Source organism: Melospiza melodia, chromosome 3 (assembly GCF_035770615.1).
Source record: "Melospiza melodia melodia isolate bMelMel2 chromosome 3, bMelMel2.pri, whole genome shotgun sequence".
Taxonomy (NCBI): Eukaryota; Metazoa; Chordata; class Aves; order Passeriformes; family Passerellidae; genus Melospiza; species Melospiza melodia.
The window spans coordinates 54963026-54985155 of record NC_086196.1 but is presented as its reverse complement, the minus strand read 5'-3'; the positions used below and the strand labels follow the sequence as shown (position 1 = coordinate 54985155).

Genomic DNA, 22130 nt, shown 5'->3' with positions numbered 1-22130 from the left:
AACACGCTAAGAGATCTCTTTCTCTATGTGACACCAAGAAGGGAATGGAGGGAGGAATGGAGGAAGGAAGGAATGGAGGAAGGGAGGGAGGGAGGGAGGAAGGAAGGAAGGGAGGAAGGAAGGAATGGAGGAAGGAAGGGAGGAAGGGAGGAAGGAAGGAAGGAAGGTTGGTTTTGTAGCGGCAGGAGAAACAAGGGTTTGTTTGTTTTGTGACTATTATAGCACAAACAAAATCTAATCAAGGTTTGCTTCATTCAACATCAGCCTACTAACTGATGAAAATATCCATACAGCACAAAAATTAGTTCCAAGTACTTCTCAAGAAAGCCTTGACAAAAGAGCTGGCAGGGTCATTGCAGAAATGGATGCAAGTTTGGAAAAAGTTTTTGAGTTATCAGTACTGATTTGGATTTTCAAAATAAGCATTGCAGCCAACAGGGTAAACTCATTGGAAAATCCGTGCACTGCACTTTAAAATGCTGTTTACAGCTGTGGACAATCTGGTCCTAGGAGACAGAAAAGCCATCAGCAAAAGGCTACTGCTGGGGCAGTATGAAATTTAGCCAAAAAGTCTGCTTTTTCCATGAGTGGAGCTAATGCCGGAAAGTTTAAAGAGGCCTTATCACCTTCATCTCTGCTCCATGTGTGAAAACGGGTTATGACTTTCCACCTGCCCACAGCATAGGCAGATTCCCTCTTTCTTTGGTTTTACAATAGTGTTTTCCTACTTTTTGTACTTGTTTTTCTCTCCTCTGTTGTGGGAAAGACCCACGTGGACAAGAGAGGAAATTACTGGACAATAACGGGGAAACAATGACACTGACAGCAGTCAGAGCTATAAAAAGCATCAAGTAAACACAAAGGAAAAATATTTTTTTCCCTTCTACCCTTGTTTGTCGAGCCATTAGAGCTGTGACTTATTTTCAGCCAAGGAGGGGAGAAGGCAATGTTTACAGCTGGTAACAGCACTTGCTTTTCAGACTGTGTCCCCTTGAAAAGTCATAACCTGAACCAAGCAAGGACATGAGTATGCTGAGAGCCTACACAGGGGAAACACCTCGGCATACTGCTCTCCAATCCAACACTGCAGTGGCTTAGGTAGTCTAAGGGTTTGCTAGAGAAGCAAACTCGGGGTTTGATAAAGCAAACAAGGGTATGATAAAGCAAACTTTATGATAAAGCTGGGTTTGTTCTTTTAAAGCCTAAAAGCTGAGTAGGACTGGGGGTGGGGGGCAGAGGAGGGCAAGACTCTGGGGAGGTTTAGAGCAGAGGAGAGAGCTGGGGTTCAGCATTAGCCAGCTTGCTTGGGACTGCTAAATCATGCTCAACACCTTAAAAATGCATTGATAGATCCATACTGTTCCTGTTGTCCAGGGAAATCAGAAGTTCAGAGAGAGCAGAATCACAAGCCTAACAGTCAACACTTGGACTCTCTACTGCAGTGTAAATGTGGCAAAACTAAGACTGAATTATGTGCAATAAAAAGGTATTTGAGGACTTTTGTTTGCAGGTCTACATTAACCTAACAGGGAGCTGAATCAACTTCCAGTACCACAAGAATTGACACAAGCCTTTTGGACACTCAAAAGTCATCAAATCCCAGTGATAATCCTTATTCCCCACTGCATTCTTTCCACTTCAACAGTTTAATTTTCATTTTCTAGGTGCATAACCTGTCACAGGGAATACTCCTACACCACAGGACTTTTCAAGCTCCAACCACTTCTACGTAACTATCTACTGCCATGAATCTTGCTTCCCTTCTCCCAGTTTCTATCTCAGATAGTTGACTGGTAAGCCTCTAGGTTCTAATAGAGCCTGAGGTTGGTTGAGGCACTTGCCACTTTCCTCAATTCAGATGCAAGTAACAGTGTCCTGGAGACAGACAGCTGAAGCCTTAAGGCAGGTTACCCACAGGCTCTGGCTGAGAAGCCAAATCCATAGCTTGAGGAGGCCCTCTGGGGCCATCAGCCATCATGGCACAGCACCATGGAGCTACACATTTCAGGATTTTGGCTGCTGAAGTAGAAGAATCTCATCAAGAGAGCAATTACCAGCCAGCTAAAGATAAAACTACTCAGGGAGCAGGTACAAGCCAAAAGGCTCTGAGTTATGTACAGTGCAAGCTCAGTTTGACCCACTTTCCCTCCTGGCTGTGGTACTCCTTTACTGACAGTAAGAAATCAATTTTTATCTCTTCCTCAGACCTGCAAGGAAAACTCAACTATGACTACAGTGCATATGGATCATGGTATTCCAAGTCAGGGAGTAATGCACCTGATGTGGGAAGCAAGTGTGCCTCTCTCTCCCCATAGTTATGTTACTGCATATTGACAATGCTTGAGAGACAGTGATCCTAACACAGGGAATGGAAAGGCAATGCAAGTGAAGCCTTTAAGAAACAAAAGCTGCTAGAGAAAAAAGGCAGATGGAAAAAACAGAACAAGATGCCTACAGCTTGTGGGAGAATAGTGGCAAGGAACAGGAAGGCCAAGAGGAAGAACACTCTTCCCCTGGCTTGCTTACTTGCCTTTTTAATCTGCTGGAGTTCTGCTTTTGATCATGATGCACAATGAAATCAAACATGTACATCCAATCCACCACAGTCTAATAACATCCACAACCCATCTCACTTCTCCCAGCTTCTATTTAAGAGATTCCTCCCAGTGCAGCAGTGCAGAAATCATGTTTGGAAAACAGTTACTATCAGAACATCATACAGAGAATAACAAAGCAGTGACTGTTTGCTTTCATTAATCAAAGCTGCTCTCTCCACATACACAAAGCTTGTTTTCTCTGGGGAACAAAGAAGTCACAGCACACTAGGAGGAAACAATAGAGTAAGGAAAAACAACAACAGCTGGCAGAAGCACAGTGTTTTCTTTCCTGTTGGAAGAGTAAAGCCTCCTGGTGTTGACTTCTGATTTTTTTTTTTAACTTTCCCCCTCAAACAGGAATAAACTGGGACTTGGCTTACCCTAAGTCGTGGAAGAGGAAGGAGGAGAAGGAGCATATTTTGATGATAAAAAGCTATCTGTGAGGAGGAAGGGGAAGCTCCTACTCCACCCCAGCATCAATTCACCATGTCACAGTGTGCAAAGGTGAGACTCTGCACTGCAGCAACAGCTACAGCCTTGCAGAGGAACTGGCAGTTCTGGCACAGAAAGCAATCTCTGAAGGCACTGATGTAACTCCCCCAGGGGCTCTCTGAAGAGCCTCCTGAGTTTCCTCTTGCTAGGAACAAGTTTACAGCACTCTTAATGCACTGACAGAAAGCACCATCCTCCTTACAGTGAGGAATGTGAAGAAAAGAGGAAGCTGTCAGCTTGAAGAGATTACATTCCCAGCAAAAGGCTCTTTTAATTTGTCAACCTCTTTGCATTTGCTAGTCCAGGACTGCCCCATTGTAGGAACCCTAATTCTGAAAAAAACCCCTACTAATTATTTTTGCAAGAATGCAGCTCATCACCAGCTAATACTCATGACAAAGTATTACATGGGAGACACCTTCTCTGCAGACTGCTGCTGTAAGAAATCAATAAACCTTTGTGAAGCAGCAACATTCAGTTTTAGATGCTGATAATTTGAACGCTGTTAGGCATAGATAGATGTGTATCAGTGGTTCTCAAAGACCTGAATTCAATACAGAAAGCTTTTCCCTCATCAGGCTTGTTAGATTTGTTTGAAACACTTAAGGAGAAAAGCCATTAAGTCAGATTCCCAAGTGTCTTTCTCAGGGACTTTTCCTTCCAAACCCGTGAATCACTAGCAGCATCTAGTGGCTGCAATAAATCAAACAGATTTTCAGGTTGACTGTGGCATGAAATACAGGCAAATCAGTTCTAAATGATTTTTTTAGCTTATTTACATGACTACCTTGAATTACAGCAACACCAGTGTTGGAGAGATTCTCTCAGATACTCATGTATTACTGTAAGCCAAGGAACTCCTGCCTGCATCAATCTGGATTCATCCCCAAGGACAAAACAGGTTAAGACTCTGCTATCATCACAGCCTCTGCTACAGTGATCTGAGCATGGCAGCAGGAACCTACATTTCCACAACGCTGCAGAGCACCAGGAAGTTGCCAGAAGCAGCATACCAAGTTCACATGGCATGCAGGTGCATAACCTGGGAGACATGTGCTCACAGAACCTAAGAATAACTTTACACAGCAAGAGAGTACTACAAGCTGCTACACCAGGTCAGAGAGAGGAACAGAACAAAAGTCAGAGCAACTGAAGATCAGTTCCTCCCACCTGCTGCTGTTCTGACAGCCTCTCAAAGGGCAGAATGTAAGGTACAGCTGGGACAACTACAAAATATAATATAGGTTACAATAAAAAAAGAGATGAAGAAGACAGAAATCTCCATGAATTCCCAGCTACTGTAGCAACTGCTTTTTACTGTCAAGAAAAAGAAACTAAAGCAAACAGAACATACAGATACTTTTATTGCTCACCTTTTATACAACAGCACACCTTCAGCCATTTTCTTTCACAGCTTTTTGACAATGTATATGTACACAAAAAACCCAGCAAGAAGCATTATGTGGCTTTCAGTAAAGAAAAAAACCCAAACATTAGAACACCAAACTCAGCCAGGTTTTGTTTTCTGCAGCAATAATAAAAGGGCTTCCTCCAGGCAGGAACTAATCTTCCCAGGCCGTAGTGCATTTCTTTAAAAAGACAACCCCCAAAACAAATTGCCCTAGATTTGCTGAGCCAGTGGTATTGAACTTGTAAATAAAATAAACTTCAGTTTGTCATTTCTTCTAGCTGATTTCAAGTAAAAATTAGGTTTGGAGGAGGAGCAACTTGTTTTGGATGGATGCAGGTCAGTTTGAATTGCTACACCTAACTACAGGCCTACACACACTATCGTTCACAATTTAGCTTAGTTAGAAATGATCTTTGCAGATTTTGGCGGCAGTCAGTCTTCATTGTTGAGCAGGTGGGAAAAGGTGGTTTAGCAGGAGATAAGGCTACTGAACATGGCATCCACAGTAGAGCTCAGATAATACAAAACCCCGTTTGTCAGAGTTCCCTGTGCGCGCACACACGCACTGTAACAGCATCGTGACTGAAACAAGAGGTCAGCGAGAAGAAAAGCAACACTCCAGACCGGTTTAGAACATGTAACTCAACAATGATTTGGGGGAAAAATGCAGAAGTTCTAGTGTGTACTATAACAGACAAATTTGACAGGTCTTGGTATTTCTCCAAATCAAAATAGAAGGCAAACACAGCAGGCATATTTAGAACAAAAGTGTTTTGAGCAGAGGGAACCAGTCCAACATCCAAAAAGCATGGCTATTAATTGATGTTTAGGGTGCAGGGGGTAGTGACAATGTCTTTCATTCAGACAGGCAGAGGTGGGTGGGGAGGGCTACACAAAATTGTGCTTTGCTCTATGCAAAACATCCCACCCAAAGAGATTCTACCTGCTGTGTACAAACCTGTACTAATTCAAGCAGCATTTAAGTCAGGCCTCTGAAACCAGGTTTCTATTATGTGAGCTCTGCTGAAGTGTAAATTTTTAGCAGCCTCAGCTGGTGAAGTGTCTTCCTTGTCCAAAGCCAGATTGATTATACTGATAACCTCCATGCTGGAAGTGCTGCTCAAACTGCCCTCCTTGATTAAAGTTCTGTCCACCTCTGCCCCCCCAGCCGCCTCCTTGACCTCCTCGGCCACCGCGACCGCCACGGCCGCCCCTCCCTCCTCCACGGCCGCCCCCTCGGTCACTGTGGGACCCGCCATCTTGGTATCTGTTGTCTTGCTGGTAACCACCACCACCACCCCCCTGGTAGCCACTCCCAGAATAAGAAGATGACTGGTAGCCACCATAGCCTCCTCCTTGGTAGCCACCACCACCATGGTAGCCACCTGTTTGAAAACCTGCATCTCTGTAGTTGCTCTCCCTGTAGCCGCCATCCTGGTAGCCACCACTTCCGCCATCTGTCCAGCCTCCTTGAAGCTTGTTTCCTCTTCCTCCTCCTCGGCCACCATGATCATAACCACCACGTCCTCCTCGTCCCCCTCGATCGTGGCTCCCTTGTTCGTGACCTCCTCGCCCTCCGTACGATGAGTCGTAGCCTCCTCTTCCTCCTCGGTCGTGACCCCCGTGGTCGTAACCTCCCCGCCCTCCGTAGGAAGAGTCGTAGCCACCTCTGCCTCCTCTGCCACCGCCTTGCTGCGAGCCACCCTCTGGTCTTTTCTGCCACGGTGGCATCTCAGGAGGTGGAGGTTCTATTTCATTGGGCCTTCCTCCTCTGTCAGGCACTCTGCCCATTAGCACCTGCAAAGGGAAAGGGAAAACTGCCATAGGAGTTGTGACACCTCACACAAGAGTCACATCTACTGAGACACACCACAGGCAGCACCCACTCCAAGGTTTTTACATCCAGGCAAACTTTGTGTTTGAATCTGACAGCCCTCTGAAGGACTGCTAACAAGACAAGTCAAACAGCAGGCACATCACCATGGGCAGCACCAACACAGTCTTTCACTTAACTCTTCATTAATGCAGGGTGCTAAACTCAAATAAGCACAAGTACAGTGTAACACACTCTCCTAACTAGTGCTCTGAGTTCCTGCAGAAGCCATTGACTTGGTAAATAAGGGGCAAAAAATTCTATTTTTCAGTGAGGATATGGAGAAACTTAACAACAGACAGGTGTGAGACAACAAGACTCTAGAGGTCTTTACCTGTCTAAGGATGGTGTGACCTTAAAAATTTAGCAAGGCAAAATGGGACAGGACATTTGCACTGCTTGAAGTTTTGAAGAAATATAACAAAGGAGCTTCAATGGAAGTAGGCCACTTTGCTATTTTATGCTACTGTTTTGGAAAACATTTAATATTGATAATGGAGATAAGTTAACAGATTATACATCAGCAGCAGGGCAGTACTGCAGACATACAGTCTGATGATAGGGTCAACCTGTCTTACTACATAATTTCTTTCACACCAACAACACTAAAAAGGTGCAGAAATTATTTGGGTTGGATGGGCTGTGGCCAAATCACCACACCGCTGTTCCCTCCTAAATTAATTAGAACTTTACCAGAGGTACAGTTGGTACTCAAAAGGTAGAAGAGCATGCACCTATTCCCACAATTTTAAAGCACCAAGTATGCTGCTGTACATAGCTACTGAGCTGCAAGTTCAGCATATAGATTTTTTTGAGCCTATTACTCTTGTAAAATCATAATTTTTGAAACAAGGGAAGTTGTTTAGTCTAAGTCATGTTTCTCCTATGTCATTATTAGAACTATACACTTGATTGTAATCTATTTGTGTACTCAGGGCAATCTAATTTGTGGGATCCTTCCCTTGTGATCTTAGTACATTCTATTTACACAGACCAGAAGCAGAGTTACTATGTAGATGTTATTTTAGACATGGTGGCAGAATCAGGCAGCAGTAGAGTAATGGCTTTTGTAATTCTGGCTAGACAGAGCAGGCCTACTCCCACTGTAAGCAATCCAAGGTATTTCAGCAATTTTTACTGCCCCAAAGAAGGGACACTGAGAACCTCAAAAGCTGAAGCTGCACTATCCATAGTCTACTGATGCATTATCTGCAATACATAAACACCAAGTTTCTTATCCTTTATTTCCAAATTCCACTTATAATCCTGAAAAAAAAATAGGATTTATTACCACATTCAAGTTACTTAAATATTCCTAAAAGAACAAGACATTTGTCCCCAAAAGGTACCTTATTAATGGCACATGCAGTCTTCTCTCTGATGGATCCACTGCTTGTTCTCATAATCTTGGACAGATCCTGCCGAGCTGCCAAGAGATTTGCAATTGATATAGTGCACTTAGTAGATAAGAGGGCACGTTTTGGCTGGTAGACTTTAGCCAGTTTTTCTGTTTGACTCTGTTGGGAGCAAAGAAAAATAAAACTCACTCAGTTAAAACAATGGGACATCTCATGAAAAGAATTAAATCAGCACTGAATAACAAGCCACTACTGCAAATAGAACAAGAAGTTAATATAAAATCAGTGAGAACCACTTTATAACTGAGGATTACTTCAATCAAACTAGCATTTGTCACATTAATTTCTTAAGTAAATAGGAAACACAATTCTGACTGAAATGCCAAGACACCAACGAGCTGACAATTTCAACATACACATCAGACTGTATTACTTCCAGGCAAACACAGAACAGAAGTGTGCCATATAGTTACATGAATTACTGCTAAAATCCAGAAGCCACTGAAAGTGAAACACATTTGTGTTTAGCCTCCAGACCCCATTCTGTGCCTTCACCCTGACCTGCACCCATTCCAGCTGGGCCAGCATCACCCTATCTCCAGCAGTTATCAGCAGAAAAAGGTCCTGTTACCTCATTTCACCCTACATTCCTGACAGCTTTGTCACAAAGACAAGGCACCAAGAGGGCCTGGCAGAGCTAGAAATGAGATCCTACACTCAACTTAGCCAGAGTGGTTAATGCTGAAAGGCAGTAGAGGAAGAGACATTACATACAAGGCATTCTTGAACACCTCAAAAGTTTTCCAGCTGAGACACAGGACAATCTGTGCTATCACACATGAGTTACTACACAAGTTACAGCTCTCTTCAGTCATCAACAGAGTGTAGTGTGTGATGCAGTCAGGATATATAGATTGCAATCTGAATGCAGATGATGGCAGTGGGGATAGGCAAATCAGGTTCTCCAACATATCTTAACAGTGCAAAAACTTAGAAGCACATTTTAAAATCCTAAAAAATCTTGTTTTCCATCCAAAGGCAGAAAACTGGGATATAGACCTGGCTAAAGGTAGGAGAAGCAAAAGTATTCACCAGTGCGTTTTTCTAGTACTTGTGTGTTTTTCCCTGGTAAGTTTGACTGAGCTCTGAGCACAATATTTTGGTCCTATGATACTGTTTTAGGTGAAAATTGAAATTTTAAGTTACAAAAAAATCCCTAATAGTGGACTGCAAGGGTTTTTTCCCTGGTGTTTCCACTATCTGGAGAAGTGGCTATTTAGTCATATGATTATATTCTGATACTTTTCAAATAAAAATAAAATTATCATATTTCTAAAACCTACTGTTAAAACAAACTCTTTTGTGTGTCTGGAATACTACAGCAACATTCTCCAAATTTGTATTGTTATGCTTTAAAAAAAAATTTGCATTTTAATATATATAAATGCATACACACAATTTGTGGGTTTTGTGAAAATATTTTGTTTAACTAGTCAAGTTCAAAAGTATCTGATAATTCCTAGGATAAAACACAAAACCACATGGATAAAGATGCCAAAGCTGTAACACAATTAGAAATCACTCTTTTAAAAACATAATTCACCCTTTTGCTCATTTTTATTCACTATTAAAGTATTTAAACCATCAGATAGTTCTTCAGTCATCTACTAAAAAGCCTGAAGAGAGATTACACCATTAGAAGCCCTACTCAGATGATGAAACAAAATGGGACAGAGAGGTCACAGTTTATTATTAAAGTATAGCTAATTTTTGAAAAAACATTTATGAAGAAAAAACACTCAATGATTCTATGTGTCACAGTTTAGTACTAGTAACTGTCTCAAGCACTGTCAGCAGTATACTTAACACCATGTTAGCACATCTGGTTTAGCCCTGGAAAATAAATTATATGTACTATTTTTTAAAACCTTGAAATTTCTTTCTGAGACATAGGAAATAGGGAAATCCTGTAATTATTCCTAAAAGCAGAATATGTATCATGTACTCAAGGGAGAACAGATCTCATGTCACAGCCACTTGCACGGTTCAAAGACAAAAGAAGCACATAAAGCATTACTCTGTCTATAAGGTAAGAACAAGTAGTGACTTAGCAGCTTTTCTCATGTGCATCTGTGGAGTTGTGACTGCAGACACACTTAGAGTTAAGGAAATCTGACTGCTGTGAACAGCACAAAGTAAGATAAGGGATGGTCAACAGGAAGGTGCTTTTCTACCATCACACAAGACACAGCACTTAATGGTTCACATTATGGTACCCAGAACACAGTTGGATCAGTAATCTCTACTTTTTCCAGTTGCTTTGGCGTGTAGCTACACACAGTCTGACTTCTCATTTTACAGACTGATTTAAAATCCAACAGTTTTAAGTAAAATATTTTTTTCTCCTCTTCCATTGTCATAAACTTCTTTAGACACTCAAAACAACGCCAGACAACTCCTGTGACTATTTCTAACTCATGAAGGACAAAACAATGATGCAGTTTTCCAGAGATACTTATAAAGTGTTACCATCAACCAGGAATTCACAGCAAGCTGCCTGTACCTTAGCTCTGTCTGACCAGCCGAAGGATTGCACAGTAACATCCAAACGTTTGACTAACAGTTTTCTTCGGACTTCATATTCGTTGGCTATGGCTTGATTAATTGCTTCAATTTTTTCCTGAAACAAAAATTTGCAAACAATTTATAGATTAAAGTGTTTCTACTTTATAAACTATGTGGATGGAAGAGAGTTTAACAGAGATAATATGCATGGCTTAAGATTGCAATTATCTACTTTGTCAAATGGACTCACAGCCAAGCTGTGCCTGCTGATGTTATTTTCCTGAAGCTTCCATGGCTCATGTTCAGCCTTCTACCATTTCTAACAGCACAAAAACTGCACACACTGCTGAGGCACTTCTCAACATCCATCAGGACAGAGAAACAAAGGTGAGAAGATACTACAGGCAACAAGCTGAAGCAAGGGTATATATAACTTCTAAGAAACAGGATGTTCGTGCCTTCTTAAAAAGTAGAAAGCTTAAGGATAAAGATAGAGCAAAGATAAAGGACTGAAAGTAAGTACAGTACTGCAAGAGGATCTTGATTAAAGCACAGTCTGCATACAGGCAAAACAACAAAGTGCTCTATAGGAAAAGATCATGAGAAACAGCTAATAGCAGACAGTGTTTAGTTAGAGCAGCAGGTGAGATATGCACCATTAGAGCATATTTATATTGATGTGCACTTAAAGAGGCCTGGCTGGAGGAAGGGCAGCAGGGCCTACTTTCAGTCTCAACAATACAAGCACTGAAGGAAGCAGGCTGCTGGGGGAAGATTCACCACTTAAGTGCTTCAGCTTTAAGTTAGACAGACAAGAGAGACCTGAAGCCTTGCAGCAGCAGCCATAGCTGTGAGCTCAGTGCAGCAGCAGTGACTAACCCAGGCACCAGGCTCCTAGCACAGCAGGTGACAAATCCCAGCTGGAGAAGATCACAGCTCTGCAGCCTGGGTGTACAATGTCTTTTCCAGCCCCTACCTGCATACTCACTGCCTCTTGGAGAAGCTGTGAAGGAAGCAGACTACTCCAAGTGACAAAGAGAGGGGGACATTATGAACAGACCCACAGCTTAGCTAAAAGGAAGCCCCAGAAGCAGACATGCCACCATCTCAGCAGGACGAGGACACACAGACAGGGCTGGTAAAGGGCAGGAGAGGAAGGCTTAAGCTACTGCACAAGCATGCTGGTCAGTACCACCACTGTAGGTCTCTCATTTTGGAAAGGTTTAACCTGCACCTGGACCTAGAGATTCATGAGTCTAAGATCTTATCAGTTGCTGTACATTTAGTGTACCAACATTTACATTATACTGCAAGAAATTATCTTCTCATATTCAGAAAGAGAAAAAATCACTTTGCAACATACAGGATCAATACTTTGTACACTTGAAAAAGGGAAATGGGCTTTAATACCTGCAACTACTCACCCAGTGAGCTGGTCCCAGTTGTTTCTTTAATAAAGGTTTTCCAACATGATTAGGTGGAACCTTTGCTAGAGTTTCCTTCAGCTGTTAAGAGACATGTAAAAATATAAGCCTTGGCTAAAAAAATTAGTTTAAGATTCAAATTAAAGGAGAGGACTGTTGGACAGTGAAAGGCATGACACAGTAACCTCCAATATCAAGTTATTTTCTCTGGAACAGAGAGCCAAGCATACTTTTTCTGGAAAGTAACTGTTTTTAGATTTCTGGCAGTCTCAGCTATAATTATTTAAAAATTAAGAGAAGGGGCTGTAGAATAGATCAGCAGTAAAAACAAAGACACCATGAGGTACTGCTACTCTTGAAGCCATAAGGATTATTATACACATCATCTCTTTAATCCAGAAAAGAATCCATACTTGTATCAAAAAGCTTATTTTAAGATGATGTAAAATGTAAAATGATACAAAGAAGGACCCCTCTTTACAATCAAAAGGAGAAAAATCTTTAGTATGAAATTTTAACTATCTTGCATTTTAGGAGTTTGGATACAAATTATCTATCTCATCTCAAAATTTCTAAGGACTTCAAGGGGGAAGTCATGGAGTGGCAGTGACAAAAACTTCCAAAGCAGTTTGGGAAAAAACCACCAACCTGTTCATTCCAGCAATGTGATCTAACACATTCAGTGACCTGGTTTTCCAACGATACTGGGCCAAATTTATTCAAGATTTTAAACTTAAGTGCTTTCAAATAGCACTGTTTTGGGGAGCTTTGTAATCACAGATTATTCTGCACTGGAAGGGACCCATATCTGTTCTTTAAAGTTAGGGAACAGCAGAAGACAACCCTTATCTGCTGTTCTGCTCTCCCCTATCCTGCAAATTAAGTCACTAAAAGTGATTTAAAAGCTTTCTGTCCCCAACCATTGGTCTGTGCATTGGACAGTCTACTCAATTTAATTTCTCTGATTTATAAAAGTTACTCAGAAGTAAATTTATTAAAAAAAACAATCACAAAATCCTGGAGAACACACACATGCAAGGAATAAAAATAAATGGAATCTCAAGAAATTATGAAGTCTTAGGGAGAAGGTGTTAAGTTTTACTTTTGCTACACCACCTTTTGACCAAAACATCTTTAAACATCAGGTTCCCATACAAATTTGTTTAGGTGTATTTCTTGAAAAACATTTCTCTTTAACATTCTTACTGAGGCCTAAGATTAGCATTTTCTATATCTTCTGCAACAAGTGATGCATCAAAACCTAGATCAGTCACCCTGAAAAGTGAGGATAGCAACAGTCCCTGACCTCATGCCTTGGCACGGAAAAAGCTTTCAAAATAATTTTCAGAATTTCAGAATACACAGTAAAACACATGTACTCTACTTCACAATTCAAACACTGGAATTTCACAAGAGACAAATCTCACCCAGGTAGCAGAACTATTTTCCATCAAAACAACAACATCATAAATATTCAAACTTTTCTTCCTTTGGATCTTACTTTTTTTTCAATTCCGCTGAAGAACTGGAACATCGTTATGTTGGCGGGAGGCTTGGACATGCCTAAAGCAATGCAGATGCCTTTCAGCTCCTGAAAGACTTCACTGCCACCCCCTTCCTGGGCTTTTTTAGGAGGGGCATTCACACACAGCATTCTGGCAGCTTCCAGTTCTGAGATGAGGTATGCTGGGGTAAGAAAAATTAGATTTGACAATCGGATATTAAAGAGTTATTTTAGAGCCAGTGAAAACTCAAGTGCTTACAAACAACACATGGGCAAATTGACTGTTTTAGATAGAAGGAGGGATAGAAATTTTGTATCTACAAAATTTCTTGTATCTTCAAGATATCTTGTATCTTAAATTTTCTTGTATCTTCAAGGGCACTCATATTTACAATTACTGAGTTCAGTGCTAGAAACAAACAGAGGACGGGTTTAGTACAACCAATTAAAGGCTGGAAAAAATCCCTATGATTCCAGCAAGTATTAATCCCAAAGTTCAAGAGAGCACAGCTCTTTTCCTTCAGGTTTTGCCCACCAAAGACAGGAAATTAGGAACATGGAAACAAGCAGGATGAGGGACTGAGATGTGTATTTTAGGGAAGACAAGCAAGCACTTCTCGAGGCCCTAGGAAACAAGCAAGGTAACGAGTAGAGAGAAGTGAAATGTCAGATGAATCTCCTCTACTTCTCCATACAAAATGTGGAGTGGAAGAATAATCCGACTGAGAAGTACTATTGAGAATTCATGTTTACAATAACTTCAGAAAGGAAGGCTGTAATGATGAAATAGAAGCTAGAATGGCTGAAATTTTCTTCAATATCAGAACTGTAAGAGCCTACCATTACATTGTAACTCCATCAAACAAAAAGAGAAAAATAAAAATTACAATTTCTGAACACAGTATATACCCAGAATTTCAACATCAGATGTCATTTACAGTGATATAAATTTACAATTATATAAACAGCCTTTGTTTGCTGGTGTCAAAACTTTAAGGTTTGAATTTTAAAAAAAGCACAAGTTTAACAATACTTTTCTCATTAATCATAGTGAGTGACCATAGCAATAATATACATAAACACTTCTAAAAATAAGAAAAACTGATACTGCAGACACACTTGTGAGCAGGAAAGTAAACCCACAGATACACAAAAGAAGCTTATTATTTATAAAACCGGGACAGATAAAAAGATTAAGAAAAGAACAGAGCATTTTAATAATCTCTAGAATGTCATCTGCTAAAGATACAGAATACCTTATAAATAAAAAAACTCTTAAAATACATAAAACAGTGAAGTATCCTTTGTAAGTTCTTTCAGCAACACTTTATACAGGTTTTTCTTAATTGAGCTTTCAATTATTTACACTCTTTTCAGGCCTACTGAAAAATAAACTAGCAGGAGAATTTTGTCTCAAAAATTTAGAGATCATATTTAAGCTATCTTCAACCTCCCCTAACAAGGACAGAAATTTTAAAGTCTATCACTAAGATGAATGTTCTTCAGATAGCCATTCTTTTTTTGCACAACTTTTCTGAACCAGCCTGAAACTCTTGTACTTTCTGTTTTGCAGATGCTAGTGCCTAACATTGTATTTTAGTGATGCTGCACATTAGGACAATCAATCCTAAATACTTGGGTTTGTTTGGTGCTTTCATCTCCCAGCAATACTGCTACATCTTCCAAGTGACAAACTGTGCTGCATTTCATTAAAATGTAAAATACCCTGGCATTTCACTACAGGGTTATCCTGTTTCTCCTGAAAAAAAACTAGTTTTATGGCTCACATGCAAGAGGATACCTAATAAGTTCACTTAACACAGCTACAGAAAGCTGTGCTGCTATGGTGGTACACAAAAAAGGAATTTGGCACTACTGCAATTTCACATTTGACAGTAAACACAGCATTCCTGCCAGATGGGATACCAGAGTTCAGCTCCTGAACACGGCCTTATATTACCAAAATGTACATCCCAAAGGACCTCTGGGATAAACTGTGTGTCACAGACAAGCCAAATTTATTGAATGGCTTGGCTTACAGAAAACAAGCTGAAGAGAAGATTGTTTGAGCTACAAACTATTCCAATGAAACCACTACCTCAGTTCATCTGACATTTTTAAACATACTATAAGAAATATTCAGATTAAGCCTCATCATCTTTCTCCTACTGTTGAAATACAGGAACCTACTCTGTAAATAATTTCTTGTATCTCAGAAGAAGGCAGAACTAAATTTCTGTTTTGAAAAGTTAAAGAACCAGCAGCAACCGAGGAAGCAAATAAAACATTACCTCATCTTGATTTTAAAATTAGGTTAAAATTAGCACTACAGTTTTTAACTCAAGCTTCTATTTTTTTATTGTAATGTGAATTAATATCACACACCTTTTACAAATTCAAGTAATATTTCTTCTCCTCTAACACTCATAAGGAGAAAAAAAACAACTCCGCTATTGAGATGTGAGGAATGGAAAAGGAAAGACGTCACCATTGCTAATGTTAATTTCCTTTCAATCAGCAGAAAGTAACAGTGAAGCTATTTACAAAGGATGTTGATCAAAAGAACTGGGAGCTGGGATAAAACATTCTCTCCTTCATAACAATTCCAACTGCTGTCAGTGTAGGAAAATGCAAGTTTTGTTGCACCTTGCAAGTCATCACACTGGGAGCCTCTAAAATTATGATCCATCTGATGTTAGTGATCATTTTTACAACCATGCTAAGTAGAGTTCAGTGGCTAAATTCTGGCAGAAGTCTTCAAATAACTCCTTTGTTGTGCCTTCTAAGAAGTGATAGGACAGGCTTTTTGCTCGTGAATATCAAAAAGGTTAACATTCAAAGTATTTTCCCTCATATACTGGGTACATATTGACTGGTAAACCCACAAGTATAATACTCTGATGCTGTAAATTACCTAAAAATAAGCATTATTTTTACTGTATCTACAGTGTAGTGCATTGTGGTAAAGAAACCAGTACCTCATTAAGTGAAAGAAACAACACTATAAATCTTGCAGAAAATCAGGTTTGCTTGCAAGCACCCTTTTAACTTACTAAGCAGCAAGAGACAGTTCTTTTGATTATGAAGGCGTTTTGTCACATCTCCTGATGTTAATGATGCATATGGACAGTTCATTTCAGACAGCAGCCCACTCATTTCAAGCTGAAATTCTTCTGCTTCATTTGGACCTTAAAAAGAAAATAATAATAATTCACTCACTGCTAATATATAGGGGGTATGATTAGAATGAATTAGCTATTTAAAAAAAAATATTTTGCTCAAGTTGCTATTTAACATTAAGACCCATTTTTAATGGAGGCCAAGTGCATTTGCTGGGTTCCTCCAAGACACAGCACAACCTGTTTGGATCCATGATATGCTCCATTAATATAAAATTATGTTTCACTGACAGCTTTTCCAAGCTACAACAGACACTGGCAACTTCTATAATGAAAGGGGACATTAAAAACTATTGTGAATAATAAATGTGGCTTATGAGTTCTCACTTTTTTCTATTCTTTCTCCCTGTAAGCTCACATTTGTCAACTGATTCTATTTCATATCAATATCCTTTAAAAATAAGGAAGTCACATAAACCAAACTTTTGACTGATATTTCTGTCAAAAATTACTGAAACTTTATCAGAATTTGTTAGGTAAAAAAGGCAGTGATGAGAAATAACATTTTTTTTATCTTTTGGAAAGAGACTTCACCCCCAAATGTCTGTTATTCCTAAATCCAAGACATACAAAATGAAGGTAGGACTTCATGGTACTCCAGCTAACACGTTTCTGTCACTGTGTTTAAAGTACTTGAGATAGGTGTCGGAAGACTTCTGGATTGTATCTTTACATAAAACAAAAAATAGGAACCTTGTACTACTAGAAGGGGTAAGATACTGTATTGTTACAGAGAAAGAATAGGAAATACACTCAAAGAAGAAAGAATGAATATGTCAAAAACAGAGAGAAAGGAAAGTAACAGATGTTGAGGTAAAAGGCAGCAACCTTTGGCCACTGAGTAAATACAAAGCTAAGCTCATAAAGGCATTATGAGTTAATATATTAGATATTCAGGAACGTGGGTTATCACACCAATTTAATAATTTAATCTGTAGATTGTCGTGACTAGCTAACCAAAATTAACTTTTTTTTTTTTTTTTTTTTTTTTCTGAAAGCTATGGTTTGCTTCTTCTACCAAAATGAAAAACAATCATTTTCAGGCTCCTTCTCAAAAATTCATAGCAAGCAGAGTTAAGAGAAGTAACAGTAAAAAGAAGATATCGTTACTGTAGACACAAGAATGTTACCTTGAAAGTAGTATTACTGACATCAAAATTACAAATAGAAGCATTGAAATAAAAGTATTCTCACAATCTAGTAAAAACCCCATTAGCATTAATGTTTCCCTAAATCCATCTAAGAACTTTAAAAAACAATATGGTTGAAAAATTAACAGAAAAAGCTAATTTCAGAAGAAAGACTCTTTGATCACCACTATTATTTCTCCTGGCTGTTCATCAGGCAAACTTGAGGTGAAAAATATCCAAAATCTGGCAGTGTGCAGACAAGACTCCCTGGTACAAGAGATATGGCCAGCCCTAATCTCTGTGGCCTGCAGGAACACACACTAAGTGCATGTTTGTGTGGAGTTATGACTACTTACTGTTGGTTGCCTGCACGTTCTCCTCCAGTTTACAGAAGAGCCGTAACTCAGACACCAGCCAAGCGCAGAGTTTGGTGAATTCAGGGGAGCTGGCTCCATGGGAGACCGCCTGAGCCAGCGCGCCGTCGTCTAACAAGGGACCTTTGTAACTGAGAGGGAAAACAAAAGCACAGTTTATTCATCTCTGCTGGGACCAGTGTCCTTGGACAGATTTATTTTATGCTGGATACATATTGAGAGCGACAACCACAACACATCTGCAGTGCTGATCTCATGGAATGGTGATTCCTGGACTGAACTGTAGCAAGAACCACACTGAAAACATCAGAGCAAACTCAGAACTTGTGTGCACCTTAACTTACCATCACAGAGACTGTGTCACAAAATATCATCATCAAAGGTTTCCTCCTGGAGAATGTTACCATGTACAGTGGCAACTTCTCTGCCTACACCTCCTGAAGTTGTTACTGACAACAGACCTATCCCGGGCAACTGCAGTCCCAAGGAATCCTTCCTGAGCTCTCCATGTGGGATAATTACTGCTGAACAAGTGCATCTTTTCTGTCACTTCCTATCACGTATGAAAGGGCTCCTTACAAAACAAAGCCTTTGATAGAAATATTACAAAAGTGATCTGCATAAAAATATCATCTCTTGAAAAACCAACCTCCCTAAATATACACAAGAAAAATTAATGGAATTGGTTCTTTACATAAGCAAAATAAGCCAAAAATCAGACCTAGTGTAAGAAAACATGAGTTTATAGATGAGATCTTAGAAAACACAGCTTTCAGGACATCTGTGTACTGATAATCTCTCAGAGGGAGAAGGCTGCCTTATCAACCAGGTAGAAACACAAGTCAGAGTTTACCTCAGTATTTTAGGAAAAACATGTACAATATTATTTTGATATACTGCCCCCAAAAGAGACAGACATCCAAGAGTGCTCATAACCAAATGAAATCTCTCTTGGGAACTTCCAGATAAAGTCACCCACCACGTCACAACAATCCAACAAATCCGGCAACTCTTGGCAAACCTCAGCAATAAAAAAGCATCTCAAATTGAAATGTAACTTTCCTCACTCTGTTCCTGTGCTTAATACCACACACAAAGGATTTGGCCTTCACTCTAGTGGCCTGTTACTTCAGGCAAGGAAGATGAAGAAGCCACACTCAAAAATAACTTTCACCTCACAGAGCAGCTTGATGGTGCCCCAGTTAATCTACTGGCAGCTGGTGGGAAGCTGTAATCTCAGGTATTACAGCCCTACTGCATGACCACAGTAGGCTGGATGCTTCCAGAGGATAATCAGAGCAAGCTCCAGTCCCACCCCACAGACCTCTCAGGCCTACATGTGTAGGTCTGGGAACATCTGGGGCTCAGAACAGAAGCATCATCCAGTTATAGGTCAAAGTAGAAAGGAAGCAATGGCAAGCCTTTTGTTGTGGCAGGACTGGGATTTCAGTCCCTGCTCAGGTCTTCTAGAGGCATCTTTTCTACAATTTTTCTTTAACAGAGGTAATATCTTGAGCGTGTTATTTCTTAAAATTATTACTTCAGCTACACATCAATCTGGCCAATAATCCAACTTGCAGATTCCTAACTGCAAGCAGCTTTTTCCTTCTGTTTCTGCCAATGGCACGTGTTCCAGAGCTATGCTCTCCTGGGTAACATTGTACTATCCCATCTGTTTGCTTTTTCAACAGTTCAGCAAACTGATGCACAAGACAAGAGGCCACCATCTGAACACCGCGAGCACAACTACAAAAAGAAACAGCTCTCTAACATGTAATGCTATGAGAAAAAAAAAAATCAACTGATATATTAGGAATATCTCCAGTATCTGATGAACAAAAGTAAGTTGAACCATGAAGACCACAGAGCTACTCCCAAAGCAGAAAGCCTCAAACACCCCAGTCTTTCCAGACAGCAAGAATCAGAATTCCTTTAGACACATGCAATAGTTTCCCAGTTGTTACCAATGTTGCTGAGGTCTTGTGTCTTTCATCCTCCAAATTTTTTCTTTTTCGCTGTTGTCAATTTTGCTTCATATAACTTACTTGTTCAACTACTTTCACTGTTTGCTTTACCTATTTATGTAATAACAGAAATCAACAACGCTTTCTGTCTATAACTGCACAAATCACAACTCCTTCAAGCCACTAGTATCCTTTTAAACACATGACAGTAAAAAGAAGTCAATCATTGTGGAAGAGCTGCCTTTTCTCATTTCAGTCAGAGAAATAGCTGCTAAGACAGAAGCCTATTTGTCAAGCTTTGCAACTATCACCACTAACCTAGCCTGGAAATACAATCTTTGCTGGAGCATAATGACTCTAGCCACAAAGTGATTTATGGGAATGGGGCCAATGTCAGTAAATACAGCTGTGTGCATGCAACCAGCAGTAGAGGTGAAATAGTAGCTGCCTGTCCTCTGAGCTCTACAGTTTACAGCCATGGGAGCCTACAGCAGGACGTGTTCTCCACGCTCTCCCTTTCATACCTATGCAACCTTTCCTGACTCTGACAAAGTAACAGGTTCACACAGCAAAAGGCTGCTGTGCTATATTACCCTTTAAAAAATGTAAAGAAGAAAAACACTTTGCTCATTTGCAATTCTTTTGAAATTCTTTTTACTCTTCCCTCCCCAAAAACAATATGAAGCCTGAAAGTTTTCTTACTGTCTGAGGTATCTCTTTATGCTGTGCCACCCTCAGCTAGGGCCGCTGTGCAGAACAGAGCAGCAAGAGACCATGCGGCATCCCAGAATCAGGGGAATCAGCTCGCACGGAGAAGGGACTCACTGGCCAGGGCCGTGCAGCTGAAAGCCAGCCCGGCTGCCTTGGGGCACCATCACCACCCGGCTCTGGGGCGGCTCTGACCCAAAGGGGCCGTTCCAGGCGCTGCCCCGAGCCGCGGCCCTCCGGAGCGGGGCGGCCCCGCCTGTGCGGGGCGGACAGCGGCGCTTGTCCGTGCGGGGGCCGCCCTCCGCTCCCGGCCCGGACACGTACCCCAGGTCCTCCAGCGACTCCAGCACATCGTTCTCCAGGAGCTCGAACTCCATCCTGCGGCGGGGCACGACGGGTGGACCTGCGCGACACGGCACTCAGCGCTACCGGTACTCGCACTCCCACCGCCCGCCATTCCCCCCGCCTCCCGCCCATCCCGGCCTCGTGGGGGAGACTCAGCTCTCACCCCGTGCCGTGCGGCGAGGCAGCGCTCCCGGTGCCGCAGCCCCTGTCCCCGCGCCGCCCATGCCCGCCCGGCGCCCCGAGCCCGGGCCCCACGCACCGCGCTCGCAGCTGCGCCGCCGACTGCCGGGTTGGCATCTCAGGGCGGGGAGCGCGGCGCCGCAGGCCCCCGGCCTCCCTCTTCACCCGGCTTCTCTAGGGCCGCCCACCCCGGTGCCTGATGGGCGCCCCCTCCGTCCGCGGCGGTCTCCGCCTATCTGCCGACCGGAGTACCTTTGCTAAAGTGGGACACGGGTGCGAGACCAGAGAACGGCCGGTTTTGTGGGAGACGAGCCCGGGACGAACCAAGGATCTCACTTTTGTGTTCAGGCGCCGGCGGGGGCAGACCCGGAAGCAGAACTCCTCCCTCACCGCCGCGCAGCCTGCGCAGGAATGTGCTACGGCCAGTGGCGTCGCGGCAACGGGCGGGGCAGGGGTAGAGGACGGGGCGGCGGAAGGGTCAAACCGCGCCAGGGAGCGAGAGTGCGTCCCCACCTGCCTCAACGCCGCGCCACGGCCAGGACCACAAATCCCGGCATGCCTTGCGCGCGACACAGCCTTTCGCAGAGGGCGCCGGGTGCCGAATAAAATCAATCAAATCATAAAATCAATAAATGGAAGCCGTTTCAGTTCAATTGCTAAATGGAATCCGCGGGTCTCGTTTGTCCCTCTGCTCCGTGGCCTGGCGGCGCGGGGTGCAGGAGTGTCCCGGCCGGGCCGTGGCGTTCAGGGGCGCTGAAGGCAGCGCTGCGCGAGCTGAGCCTGCCCGACCACAGAAACTCCTGCAAGCGACGCTGGGGAGGCTTCCTTAAAAATATTTTAAATTCGGGAGGCAGGGGAGGGATGTAACAGCGTTCACTCTTTCCAGTTGCTCAGCGTGCTCCGAGGTGTGAAAAATGCGTATTGTGTGATTGGCTTCTTGCAAATATTAAAATATTATATGTGTTGTGTTAGAAAGTTATACTGTATTAATTTTCTTAAGTAGTGTGTTAAATATAGTTTTAGGTT

At 41.8% G+C, this 22130-nt stretch overlaps 1 protein-coding gene across 1 annotated transcript; it reads right to left on the bottom strand.

The window, feature by feature from the left end:
- Positions 1 to 4435: 4435 nt before the first annotated feature.
- Positions 4436 to 21263, bottom strand: FAM98A (family with sequence similarity 98 member A). The gene is made up of 9 exons (XM_063151818.1): positions 21184 to 21263; positions 20904 to 20982; positions 17890 to 18038; positions 16278 to 16412; positions 13222 to 13406; positions 11721 to 11801; positions 10295 to 10411; positions 7723 to 7890; positions 4436 to 6297 (listed from the first exon to the last, which is right to left on the bottom strand). The coding sequence occupies exons 2-9, from the start codon at positions 20954 to 20956 to the stop codon at positions 5548 to 5550; spliced, it is 1638 nt and encodes a 545-aa protein (XP_063007888.1). The 5' UTR covers positions 20957 to 20982; positions 21184 to 21263; the 3' UTR covers positions 4436 to 5547.
- Positions 21264 to 22130: the final 867 nt, after the last annotated feature.